Consider the following 14,214-nt stretch of genomic DNA (forward strand, 5'->3'; position numbering starts at 1 on the left):
CCAATTTATTCATGTATAATTCTACTAGCTATGCAAGCTCTCTAATTCATTTTAAGGATTTAGGTTTAAAGTTCTAGTTACCTCCATTTATGGCTGTTTATAATAATCTGCTTTCTTATATTATACCTGCGATTACTAAGGCTTGGTAAATGAATGTTTCTATAGACATTCATTTGAAAATTAAGATTAAAGGGCTTTCCAATATCTAATACAACTTGTTCTCATAGTATCCCTCCCACCCAGAAATCCATCCTAAAAAAAATCTTTTACCACATAAATCCCTGCTTCATATTTTACCTTTTTAAAAATATACAATATAGCATGACAATAAATGTAATTAACATCTAATCATATTTCAATTAAATACTTCCTCTAAGGCAAAGCATGTGACTCCTTAAAGGAAAAAAGGAACTTTAATTTGAAAGAGTAGGTCAATACAGCAGAAGGGGGGAAATGCAGAATGAAACTATAATTACTGTTGAATATTTTCCATATCTGTTTTGGAAGTATTTTTAATCTGATTAAATTTATTGAAACATTATCCTTATCAGTAAAAATAGAGCAAGAATCAAATAAATTGTTACATGAACATGGCCAGACTGCAATTTGTACATGATGCTTGGATGTCTATTTCAGCATATAGTTGTATTAATGAATTTGGGGATGTAGAAAATGACAATTAAGCTTTGATAATATACCTTAGTTAGCCCAGCTTAATTGGACAGCCAGGCACCATTTGCAACCAGAAAATTCACAACACAGGATATGTCAGCTGTAAGGATTTCTTGAAATCTTTGAGATTTACGTATAGAACAGCCCACATAATTTGCTGTAACATGGTATAACATCTATGCTATTCATCTACTCACAATCAGATTTTTCAAATAGAACAATAATACTGGCCCAACTGGAACAAAGAACAATAGGTCTGAGATTTCAAAAGACTGGTTTATATGCATTTACCTGAAAGTTTTCAATTTAACTCTGTTTTTAGGAGATCTACACAAGAATTCAACACACCCGGAGCCCCCTCCCCCAAATCCATTAAGAATTATATACTTTAGACTTAAAAGTGGTTAAATTCATCTTGCTAAATCTCACTGTATAAAAAGTTCAGAGCTTTTTTGGAACCATGAAGCATAAAATTGCAGAAATAACTAATAAATTTTGCATTCATCAAAAGTAGAAGAAATACACAAAAGCATATTTATACACATATAAATGCATTTTGTAAGGAACTTGGTTATTCTCTTGTATGGTAAGCAGCAAATTCCACACTTCTTTCCCAATACTAAAAACAGGATTCTGCTACAGGGATCATTAGCACATGTATCTAAATTATCATGGTCCCTAACACATCCATTGTGTACTTGAAAGTGAGTTACTACACTGTAGTTCAACTAGTTTTCACAGTCTGTTTACTCTAGATAAATGATAGACACAGAATCTATAATTATCAAAAACCATCACCATTGCACATGGACTAAGTGGATTTCTATTTATTTTAATCATTGCTGGGAACAAGACAGTCTCTCTATGTCCCACACCTGCAATAAGTTAAGCCAACAAGTCCTTCAAGCCAAGCTGCTTCATTTTCACTAATAATTACAGTGTTCATAGACATCTAGATCTTGTGGAACTATGAAATCTATAGATCCAATAGTAATACTTCGTTTATTGGCCACTTTGTTAAGAGGCTTTATACCAGGATTATTAAGAGAACTAAAGGAGACAGCTCATGCCCTCATCAACTAAGGCTGAGAGTCACATGGCAGGATACCCGCTAAATGACTGAAAAGTGATGAGTGTTGTGTAGATAAGCATCCCTGCACACAGAATCTATATAAGCCACTCAACTCGAGCATCTTTTGAGTCACATGGCAGCTGTAGCCAATCCAGGAGGTTCACAGTTATGCTGAAAGTCAGAGTAGAAAAGAAGTCCAACCCAGTCTGGTAGTATGTTCTTCAGCCTTTCAAGTAAGATACTGCACTACGAGGAACATGATTATGCATGTCACAAGCATGCCACCAATCATGAAGTACTTATCCTGGAAGGCACGTTTCTCAATGACACGCATGACTGTATTAGATAAACCAAGCATATTGGCAACATCCATTATTTTCTTGTGGGTGCCCTGAAAGTGACAAAAAAGGGTAACAATATTAGCTTTAAAAAAAGTTGTCAGAGAGGATTTTTGACTTTCAAGGTACACCTCTTCAGATATTTTGGCCTCTCCAGAAACAGGATGCATCATTTACATCAACATGTGAACCACTTTATTTTACATATCCATTTTTTCTCACCCACTCTCAATTTCCAACCAACAATCTTTTGCTCTTCAGAAAGTCTTTATAATTCCTATGCCTTCTGTAAGCATCTACAAAACCTAAAATTTTAAAAATGATTTAGGAGGGATAGAAGGAGAGGGGATGGGAGAGGAGAAGAATAGTGATAATTTCTATTTTTATTTAATATTTCCTTTCTGCTTTTAAAATTATCCCATATCACTGCCCAATCCAATAGAGGAATGTTTTAAAATATATACAGTTGAAATGACATTATCAGCTCTCTTGCAAATTAAGATCAGGCCAAATGGCAATATACTTGTGGATCATGATTCATTCACTGCAGAAGGGCTGATTTTGCTGGAAAACACAGGCTGGCCCCTGACTGTTCTACATAACTTCCCTATATACAGTCTGCAATCACAAACCAAGAAACTATTTTTAATAATTAGCTCCATATTTTGTACATTTTCCCATGTAAGCCTGCCCAGATATAAAGAAATATAGATCATCCTCGTTGTTTGCAAAATTTCTGTTCCAAGAAACTACAAGTAATGAAATAATAAATAATGTGATCTTGAAATGGGATGGGAAGGTGAGCCCATCTTGAACCTATGGTCATTATCTTTCTCTCACAAGCACTTACTCTTTCTCCTACAGAGATCATCTCAGCAATGTATTTGTTCCTCAGTTCACCCACTTCAAAAGTGACTTCCTTATGGCAGTTATCCTTTTTATTCTTTGGACTAAGTTGCTTGGCTGCTGATGAAAGATTACTTGGGGATTGCTCCACTGGCTATATGATGCTTACTGTCCGGATAATCTTCCCTCCTCAGCGCATAGCAGAGAAGCCTAGCATAAGCAACATCACACATAGAATTTTCTCCATTGTCAATTTAGCAAATCACACCAAATAAGTCCAGTAGCCACAAGGAAGTCACATGAACTATGCTGATAGACTGATCAAATAGACGCACCACAATTACAGGAAGAGTAAATACATTATATGGACAACTTAACTATAATGAAATTTTACACAGTCATAGAATCCTATCCACAATTTTGTGCACATAGAAGGTAGCAAAAAATGGCCAAAACCACAGATATATAAATTACCTTGATATATACTGAGTATATCAAGGTCTGGTCCTTAAGCTGAAAATATACCAAGATAATAAGGTAGCAGCTAATAAGAACCACCAAAAAGCAAGGAGGAATATCCCTGCAGTTATCAGAATAGTAACACAACTGGAATATGTATAACTCACTGTCCCAGGTACAAAATGTTCTGGAGAATTCTGGAATGTTCCTGCCATCTTCCAGATCTCACAGATCTGGCTATTCCACTGAAAGTTTGGCAGTCTGTATGTGGGCAAGAGGACAAATGGAATGTTGCAGACGTCTCCAGAATACTATGGTATGCTATGCACGTATCTAACTACAAAGCAGCACTATGTAATTAAACAATGAACAGTAACCAGTTGGAAACTTGGTTTGTCCATCAGTGCATAGGTGCACTAAAATGATTATGTTTGCTATGAAATTAAGAAAAAGGGATCTTCCAGTTATTTGTAAATATTCAATCAATAGTTTTTTTTTCTTTAATAAAGGCACTTTATTCACCTGTCACAATTTCTGGAATTGGTCACTTAGGTCTGAGAAAACCGTTGCATTACAAAATATTTTTATTTTCAAAACATCAGAAACTGCCAAATCCACAAGGCCCAACATCCCTTGACCAAACCAGCCTCTTCCAAGTATTAGCTCAAGAACAAAGTAGGGTTAGAATAAAAACAGGCATCAGGTTCTGAACTGTTCTTTGCATCGGCAACTACTCAGCAGTCTAATTTTTTTGTTTTTGTTTTTTTTTGTTTAACCTCTGCAGAAGAAGCTATGGGGCACTGGAGGGTAAGGCGAGGAGAAAGGTGTACATGATTTTGAAACAGCAAGGGCTTTGTACTAAGGATATAACTTGCTGATAGTGATAGCATACACAGTAACAAAGTAGATCACATAGGAAAATATGAAGACAGTCTGAAAAAAAAAGAGATAAAATACACAAGGAATGACTGGAGAAATGAGACCAGAGCCAGCAATGATTATAAGCAGGACCTCTGAAGAAGGGAGAAGAAGCAAGGAAGAGGAAGAATGGAAGACTAAAAAGCTGGAGTAAACTTCATGCATGCACTCTCTTTTGGTACCACTGGCATGGAGGATCCACTTTCAGAAGTTTAGAATGGAAGAGACAACCATAAGATAGGGTTTCTTTCTTTTTTTCCTAGCTCTATTACTTTATAAAGTTTAAACAGTTTAAAAGACTGTTTTGTCTATCTAGTCTAGTTTGTTGCTAACTAATCATCTCTCTCTCTCTCTCTCTCTCTCTCTCTCTCTCTCTCTCTCTCTCTCTCTCTCTCTCTGGATTCATGAGTCTTCCCCATCAACCATCACTGGAAAGTTGTAACTGGCAAACCGGAGAATCGTGATCTCTTGTATGCAAAGCACTTGCTATGTGAAACAGTCCAAGTTATGAAAGTCAGAAGAGACTTTCTAGAAGCAGACTGGCAAAATTGAGCCACAGTGGCACAGTGGTTAGAGTGCAGTACTGCAGGCTATTTCTGCTGGCTGCCGGCTGACTGCCATGCGGCAGTTCGAATCTCACCAGGCTCATCAAGGTTGACTCAGCCTTCCATCCTTCAGAGGTGGGTAAAATGAGAACCCAAATTGTTGGGGGCAATATGCTTCCTCTGTAAACCGCTTAGAGAGGGCTGTAAAGCACTGTGAAGCGGTATATAAGTCTAAGTGCTATTGCTATGGCTATTCTCTTATTTCTATGGTTGTGCTTATTTTAACTAGATATCTTCAAAAAAAAAAAAAGAATTAATAAAACATCCAATTCCTCCCAAATATACAAGTACTGAAGCTAGATTTAAATTCCACGTAATTCAAAGCCAGAATGACTGAATTGGGGGACTTGAACTGTTCTGATGAATTTCTGATATTCAAATTTCAAATATACTGGATACCTGGTCACCATAAGCAAAAAAGGTGAAGGTCCCACCCTATGCCCACCTTTAATGTCACTCTCTGATCCCTCAGGCCCTGTAGGATGCTGGTTCCGCTGCCAATAAGATCATCCATGCCACGGTGTGCATTTTGAAGGGATTCATTAAATTGTAATGTTTCATCAATTGGAATGGTGGTGTCAGAATCCTGCAGGGGGAGGGAAGGAAATGGAAGCATCTTGATTATCTTTCCTCAACATTCTTAACCCAAAGCCTCTACAGAGTCAACCATACGCTATGGCTATGAAATTCAAACTTCCTGCCCTCCCAAATTCTTTTCCACATCAGTCGCTAGGCAGCTCCAGTGCATTGTCAAGCGCATTGTTCACTTAATTTTGGGGTAAAAAAAGTATGTGAACAACAACTGTTTTTTAAAAAATGTGGCTGTAAAATTTTGAGGATGAAAATCAGAAAGCAAGCAAACTTTAGCCTAAGTTCTCTGGTTTTAAGGGCAGGACTTACATTAGTGGTGAATGTTCGAGTCAGAAGCTCCTCACGTTGTCTTTCTTGCTGCTCCCTTGCATAGCGACGATGCTGGAAATTTCGCAATCCTGTCTGCAGATGCTGAATGTCGTATTTCAACTGGTCAACCCGGCTGAAAAGAGGCAATAGGTCCCCCCCGAATAAATCAATAATTAATGGGAAAAGACTGACTGCAGGAGTGTTATAAAGCAAACTTGCTATTGTTCAGTGAAACACTGCACATAATTATAGAAAACCTGTGCTCTAACAGTAATGTATTTTTGGCCACATACATATAGATGTACAAAATAGCTCTTTAGTTGCTGTTATATTATATTTTAGTTCAAAAGCAGCTTTTCATGCCTCAGATGGGAAATATTTCCAACACTCTTTCTACCAAGACTCTCAATTGGGCCTACTATTCCTACAGTATCCAGTCCAGGAGATCTGCTAAGAAATCACTCATAGAAAAAAAAAAAGACAATGATAACTGCAAAAAGCCCTTCTCAATGGCAGCTATAACTTTATAGATCCAAAGAAATCTATCTGAATCGGGACATTTATTACTCCTCAATTTTCATTTGGTTTGGGAGATATTTAATAATATCGGCATAAAAATAACACATCCCTTGATATGTATCAGTAAATTAAAACGTGAAGATAACATCAAGAAGAACAATCACTCACAGTTTGGCATTTTGCCGCTTGTTTGGAGGTTCCTTGTTGCAGAAGATTTCCAGTCGGTCTAGATTGCTAAAAATTCTGTCTATTCGTGCCTGAATTTCATTTTCTACCACTACAGAAGGAGACAAATAAAAAGAAGTTCTTTTGCTGCTTTAAGGTGCACAATATTTTCTTTCTAACTAAACAGCCTGTTTAATCAAAATGAATATCTCAACTTGTACAGCTCGGATAAAAGGAGCTATCAGGAATTGGATGAATAACCCAATGAGATTCTGGTAAATAATACATGTGATCCAAATGACATGGCGTCACAACTGATACAGATTTTAAAGTCTATTGAGGCATTTTAAACAAACTGAGTTTAAGTTTAATACTTAATTTCTTATACCATGTTTTTCTGATCTATTTTCTACCATGTTTTTCTGATCTAAGTTTCAGATATTATTAGAGAGCAAAATGCTTGTGGCATCAGATTAAACCAATAATCAAGTTGCTTTTATATACCCAATTACTCACAGTGAACAGACTCTTTGTCTGAGGTTTCCAGGCGGCCCATGTACGACTGAACTTCATGGATCTGCCTGTTAAAAAGAAAACAGGAAAACAGAAAATCTATTAGATATTCCCCCCCCCCTCAAAAAAGGTGAATTTTTCAAGAATAGATATTAATGCACAGAGCAGCCCAAGACAGGCATTCAGGAGCAGGCCAAGATGAGTGGGAGGCCACCACATCGTAGGCCCCAGCAAAGGCAGACAGGCAGGGCCACGTGGCCATTTGATTGAGGCAAGGGAGCCAAAGAGCAGCTGCAGCTATGCCGTGATGTAACTCTAAGGCACCAGCCATGTTGTGCGATGCCAATAAGTAGTGGCAAGGAGGGGCAGGACCAGCCAGCAATTTAACAACTGGTTCGGCCGAAGTGGTGCAAATCAGTTGAATCCTACCACTGCTCCCAGGCGGTTGTATCCTGAGAGTGACCTGTTATCTGCCTAGCACTTCAGCCTTCTCAAAACAACCTTGCGGCATCCCCAGCTTCCCTACCTATCCTTCTTCTGCCTGTCTCTTCTCTTTCCCCCCACCCTTCATACTCCATCCCTCCTGCCTCCTCCTCCCTTTCCAACCCATTCTGTTCCTCCTCAGTTTCTGGCTTTCATTCCCTTCCTCTCTCCTACCCATCCCACTCCATCTTTGTCCTCCTCACATTCCCCAACTTCCTTCTCCTCCCCTCCCCCTCCCCTTTTTAACATTTATTTTGTCTTCCCCTTCCCCATTCCCCACCCTGTCCCCCACCCCCTGGTCCTGATGCTTAGCCTCACCCTCCCTCTCACCCTGTCCCTCAACTTCACCCTCTCCCTTTCACCATCATTCTCCAAATGGTTTTTTTTTGTTCAAGTAAACGAATATTATAAGGTTGGTAAACTACACATGCTTCTTAATATTGATACATTACTTTCTATAAGTACTAAAGGTTTTTCCATAAGGGTTTAGATAAATTTTTATACAAACCCAGTGCAGGATTATAAGCAGCCATTTGTCTCCCCAATTGTAGACTAAGACCATCTGCAGGTGACCAAGAAAGTCAAACTGATTTTTTTTACATCAGACTTGAGTAAATACAGAGTAAATGAGTAAATACAGCCTTACAGCCCAGCTATCACTGCCTTACTTGAGAGTTGTAGAAAAGAAAAGAAAAATCTGTGGACAGGTTTTCTCCCCCATAATTCTCCCATCTCTTTTTTTTATTAACATTTGTTTAAAATTCACGGTCTTCTGAATTGTCATTGGTTACGCCAGGCAATTGAATGAAAAAAAATCAAGAAATTATAAAGTCAGCATTTAGTTTTTATATACTAATCTTTTACGTTCCCCTACATCAATGTAATGCTCCTACCCCAGTCTACCCCACTTGACTAAACACTAACTCAGTCTTCCTCAAAAGTTGTGTGCTCCAGGTATATTTGGATGAAACCAAATAAACTCCAGTCTAAACAGTCTTAATGAAAATAGTGAGTTGTCTTCAAATTACTCATTGCCCTATGCACTGTAAGCCGCCCTGAGTCTTCGGAGAAGGGCGGGGTATAAATGTAAACAAAAACAAAAACAAAACAAAAAATGTTTAATGTTCTTTAAAAGCAAATTTCAACCCAATCTTTAATTGCTTGAATACAACACTTCACGTTCTTTTTAATTCCAATAATTTAATTTAACTATTTTAGCTACCAAAAAAACCTAAATCAATTTAAGCATAGGATATATTCCACTTCAAGCAGTTTCTCAAACCTTCACAATTCCTAATAAAATGAGGAGTTCCATTTTATTAGAGATGTCATATTGTCAAATCTTGGAAAACCCGAATCTCAAAGCTTCCAGGTTTTCCCCACCCAAAGGAAAGTCCAAGTCCTTGCCCCAGCACCCACATGTCCATCACATGGCCCAATCAATGCACAGTCCCAATTGGAGATGCCTCCCAGTCACACCACTCCAAATGTAGGGCAGGATGTCCTGACTCTCAGAGAAAGGAATGTTATTATAGCTAGATATCTCCCCTACTCCGTACAATGTCCCCTCCCAGTTTCCCACAGCACCAAATGTGGCAGGTCTTGAAGATCCAAAGTAAAAGATAGCTTCCAGGCCTGACATCTAGTTTATCTTAAAACTGGGAGATGTGATGCTTCCATTAATTATCTGGCACATTTCCTAAGGCTCATCTCCAAAACAAACAATGGGAGTGAAATGATGGTAAAAATTCAGCCTTGCCAACTGGAAGACCTGTTTTGGAAACAGAACAAATCACACCAGAGACATAGAAAATGTGACAGGACACTGGAGATCCAGTGGAGAAAGGAGGGGAAGAATGTTCTGCCCACAACTTCTCCTGGAAATGGATGTGTGGTACAGAAATGATTGCATCACACCAAGAGAGAGAAAAAGGCAATTAGAAAGTAGAGAAAGTATTGAGCAGATCTGCAAGAAAAAGACCACTCGCCATCCAACTGAAAATACAAAAGAATAAATTATGGAATATTTTGTCATGTATTTTATTTTAAATCTTCATAAACTAGATATTAAAATTGGACTATATTATATTTATTTATTATTTATACATACATACACACACACACACACACACACACACACACATTTTCTATAGCTGCCCATCTCAGCCAACTGACTGGGTGACTAACAATTCTAATAAATTTCATAAACTAAACGTGAAAGAATAAGGGCACTGTAACACAGCAATCTTTATTTTTCAAAAAATCATGAAAAACATAAAATGAAAAAAAAAATAGAAAAGGAAAAGAGAAACTTTTTGATGAGACTTTAGATTCAAAAATTGAAACTGATTTTAAAAAGTCTGACTCCAGAATGTATATTCTGGCCCACAGGTGCCGTTCTTTTTTCCTTATTTTCCAATTAAAATTTTCTGTATCTATTTAATAAAGGGAAAAACACAACCTAGAATATAATAATGCCTTTCTTCACTTTGATAGTTATATTTCTTTTTATTTCAACATTAGAAGTAGACTTGCAAAGAGTTAAAAGACATACTTTCCTTAATATTCAGCATTATTAGTTCCATTTATAATAGAACTTAAAACAATTTTAAAGGAAACTATCAATTCTATTGCTTGAATAAGCTATGTTTCAATGTTTTCAATAAATCTATTTCTACCAGTGAACCATATTATACACATTTTTTAAAGTAATGAAGTAAATGTCTAACTAGCATGGGTTTTAAAAATGAAATATCACATATATTTCAATTCCCTTCTCCATTGCTTCAAATGTGCAGAAATTTTACATATGCAAATATGTATACTTGAAAGAAAACATTCATACTGGTAGAAATATGTTACTGTCACTTTGTCTGAAGTAAGAATTAATTTTAATTGATAAATTCAATCCAAGGTCCTTACAGAACCATTTCTTTGAATCACTATTGATCAAGCCAGCATCGTTGCCCCAGGAAAACCTGCTAGTAATCTTCCAATTCTGCTAAGTGAGGGTGAGGGGAGGAAGAGATCTGCAGGCACTACTTTTTGATAGGATGCCTGGAAATAAAATCTCCTCTCATCAGAATGGCTTTTTCACAATTAATCGTTTTTCAGAATATACTCTGTTTCCCCCCAAATAAGACATCCCCTGATAAGCCCAATTGAGGTTTTGAGTGCATGGCAATAAGGCCACATGCTTATTTCAGGTTTCAAAAAAATATAAGACAGGGTCTTATTTTCGGGGAAACACAGTATTTGATTTAGGAGATGACATCATCTATAACTGTTCTATGTATGCCAGGTTTCATCTATTATTATTACATTCATGAAGAAAAATTTATTTACGTGATTGTTAAGAATCAATTTGATCATGCATAAGTATAAGTAATTATTGGATAATGGATGCTGTATTTGGTTCTGATGGATGTAGTAACCTTCCGAGTGTATTCTCAACTATGATATGGATAAATTCAATAAATAAATCCAACCTGACTTTACCAAGTCATGAAGCAAGAGACTTAACCAATATTTAATGCTGTTAATTTTAATAATATGCAGTGCATGATGTTTGACTCTCATTTTATTTTAATTAAGATATCTTTAAATCATATTTCAGCAAAATAGTCTTTTAAAACCACAAAAGAAAAGAAAGCATACTAACGTATTTCTGCAAGGGTTAGGATTGGCTAACAAAGAATCTAAACATACAACAAACCAAGTTAGTGAACAAAAACTAAGCTCAGCCAGGGTTGTATGTCAAATCTACAGTACAAACCTAAAATACTGAATAGTATTTTAATCAGACACAAAGGTATCATTTAAACTTTTTCAAAAATAAGTAGTGTAAGAAGTAGGTAGTATCCAAAGTATCCAAAATGTGGTAAATTTAGTACTTGTCCTTGGATTGAAGAAATGCAAAGACTACATTTAGATAAGAAGATAATAACACATTATAGCTAAGATGGATTCATGTAGTTGGTCCATTAGACTTCTTTATGATACTTTTGAATTATCAATATGCTGCTAATAGTTTCAGACTTTCCCATGCCTCTCATACAATTTCTTTCCCTTTCAAATCAAAATCCATCTTGTCAAACTTTAGAACCACAGTTTCACGAAACAGCCATACGTGAAGGCATATTTGCACCTTGGTTCAAGTATGCAGTTGGACCAGGGAGACCAAAGTTCAGATAAATTCATGTTACTATTGATAAAGGACTCACTCTGTTTCAACCTCTGTTTCCTAGTAGCAGAAGCAAATTATCTATGCTGGGAGCTTTTCCTTATTTATTCAATTTGAAAAATGAAAGAGAACTAATCTTCTTAGTGTTAATCTACTTCATAATTTTCTCAATTATTAAGTTTATTTAGCCTATTGATATTTTTTCCAAAATCTTTTAATTATATTGAGGGTTAAAATCCCATCCAAAGAACTCTGTAGAATATCATAACTAAGAAAACTTGAAACTAATGTTTTTAAATGAGGAATCATGGATGCCTTGTATTGCTCAAACAAAATAAGAATTCAGATCCCCTTGCCAGAGCCTCAACCAAAAATTCTCAGTACATCATGCTGGGCTGAAATGCCCAGTTTGCTGTAATGGGAGCTTATGACTGTTCTATTTCAAAAGCATCAGAAATTCAATAACCAAGTATTATTTTTATGAATTATTTCTCACTTCAGGGTAGCTCCTATTACTGGTTATTTTTTTTGATTCAACTGTTTTGTTTGACTATATTGTGTCACTCAGTGGTGGGTTGGTACAGGTTTGCCCCGGATCAGGCGAACCGGTAGTGGCAATGGCAAGAGGCTTCGCCAACCCGCCCGGATGTCTCTGCGCATGCGCGCACGAGCAAACCGGTAGCGACGGGGTTTGAAACCCATTGCTGGTGTTGTTCAATTGTAACGATATCAAATTAAACAAAAGCCTCCTTTCTATAAGCAAAGAGAGCGTTATTGCAATTAGTATTTTGTACCGGTCCACTGTTCCAGCATGAAACCAATCAAAGCCATCTTTAGTGCATCCAAGTGGGTTTTACTCCTATTGTTAAAGTCAAATGAAGCAATAAGGTTATTGGTTAGTCAAACAAGACAAGCATCTACTCAAGAGCCGAAATCCCTCCTAGATTCAGGAAAGCTTTCAGGAATCTGCCTGTTGTTCAGCTTCTTATCCAGAAGGGTTTCTCCTCCCCCACCCCCTAAAATTTAGAGTGAAGCAGCAGCGGTTGTGAATTACAGCCACGCAGGGGATAGTTCCAGAACAGCTGAAGGTGCTGGGTGCCCCATTTCTACGGGGGAAGGTTGTAAGGTCGTGGAGACCGTAAATGCCGAAGAGTCTTATCACAGCGCGGCTCTTTGCTCGGGTGCCTCCCGTGCTCCCTTCGCCTTTCTGCTCCCCGCCTCCCTCTCCTTTCCTCCTCCGAAGCCTCCCCTGCCCTTCTCCCAGCTTATCTCCGCCTTTGTTCCCAGCTCCGGAGAGCGTCCCTCGCTTGCCTCCCCGCACACCCACTTGTTGGTCTGGTGGTAAAGGACCTCCATGCCGGCTATTCATCCGCCACACTCCGCTGGATCATCGGAGCGCCTATTAACACGTCAGCAAGCCCGGCGACTTCCGGCTTCCCGTGAGGCGAAGTCCTCCGGATGACGTCACGCACCCGCGCTGGATAAGGCTGTCCGCGCTCTTGCCTGAGAAACGTTTGCCGCGAGAGCGGCTCCGAGCTGCCGATGTTAACGCGCGGTGCTTCGGCTTGTTTTGATTTGGAATAGAATAAATGGAATAGATTTTATTTTTGTTGGCCAAGTGTGATTGGACGCACAAGGAATTTGTCTTGGTGCATTCGCTCTCAGTGTACATAAAAGAAAAGATATTGTAATGTCCTTCCTGTCAAAGACTACTTCAGCTTTAATTGCAATAATACTAGAGCAACTAATAGATTTAAACTTAATGTCAACCGCTTTAATCTAGATTGCAGAAAATATGACTTCTGTAACAGAATCATCAGTGCTTGGAATACTTTACCTGACTCTGTGGTCTCTTCTCATAATCCTAAAAGCTTTAACCAAAAACTTTCTACTATTGACCTCACCCCGTTCCTAAGAGGACCATAAGGGGCACAAACGTGCCTACCATTCCTGTCCTATTGTTTTTTTTTCTTTTCTTCTTCCTATATATATATATATGCTTAAACCTCCTATATTTACTCATATATATGTTTATATACTATATAATCTTTTTGTATGATACCTACATATATTGTTGTGACAAAATAAATAAATAAATAAATACCTTCATCAAGAATCATATGATAGTCATAGGGTACAAATAAGCAATCAGGAAACAATATCAATATCAATATCGGTATGCAAGTGCCCCGCGATCTCCGTAAAAGTTTAGTCGCTGCGGCATTTTGCATCTTAAATTTAAAGGGAGTTATACAGATCTGCTAGTCCCCTTTTCCTCTATATTAGAAATAAGGCTAGTGGAGCGCATTTGGTCTGCAATAGACTAATTATAGGGAGAAATTTTACGGAGGTCGTGGTTGTCAATCAATCAGCCAGGTCATGGTCATCCCAAAGATGCTTTTTCAAAAGGCGACTGGACTTTGTTTTTTGTTTTTCTTTGAAGAAGTTTCGCTTCTCATCCAAGAAGTTTCTTCAGCTCTTAAAGAGAGAAGCAATTTCCTGCCAGTGAGAACAATTAACCAGTGGAATGGCTTGCCTTCA

General features: G+C 37.7%; 1 protein-coding gene across 3 annotated transcripts; it reads right to left on the reverse strand.

Moving 5' to 3' along the window:
* Positions 1-1,484: 1,484 nt before the first annotated feature.
* On the reverse strand, positions 1,485-13,122 carry GOSR2 (golgi SNAP receptor complex member 2). 3 transcript variants are annotated; one of them, XM_058182287.1, is made up of 7 exons: positions 13,001-13,055; positions 7,999-8,052; positions 7,011-7,075; positions 6,498-6,606; positions 5,811-5,943; positions 5,356-5,496; positions 1,485-2,135 (listed from the first exon to the last, which is right to left on the reverse strand). In XM_058182287.1, exons 3-7 carry the CDS (start codon positions 7,048-7,050, stop codon positions 1,974-1,976), a joined length of 585 nt encoding a protein of 194 aa, XP_058038270.1. In that variant the 5' UTR covers positions 7,051-7,075; positions 7,999-8,052; positions 13,001-13,055; the 3' UTR covers positions 1,485-1,973. The 3 variants fall into 3 exon arrangements, with proteins under 3 accessions (XP_058038270.1, XP_058038269.1, XP_058038271.1); XM_058182286.1 differs by lacking the exon at positions 7,999-8,052 and having other exon boundaries at positions 13,001-13,122; XM_058182288.1 differs by lacking the exons at positions 5,356-5,496; positions 7,999-8,052 and having other exon boundaries at positions 13,001-13,092.
* Between the last annotated feature and the right edge of the window lie 1,092 nt (positions 13,123-14,214).

Source organism: Ahaetulla prasina, chromosome 4, assembly GCF_028640845.1.
Source record: "Ahaetulla prasina isolate Xishuangbanna chromosome 4, ASM2864084v1, whole genome shotgun sequence".
In the NCBI taxonomy this organism is placed as follows: domain Eukaryota; kingdom Metazoa; phylum Chordata; class Lepidosauria; order Squamata; family Colubridae; genus Ahaetulla; species Ahaetulla prasina.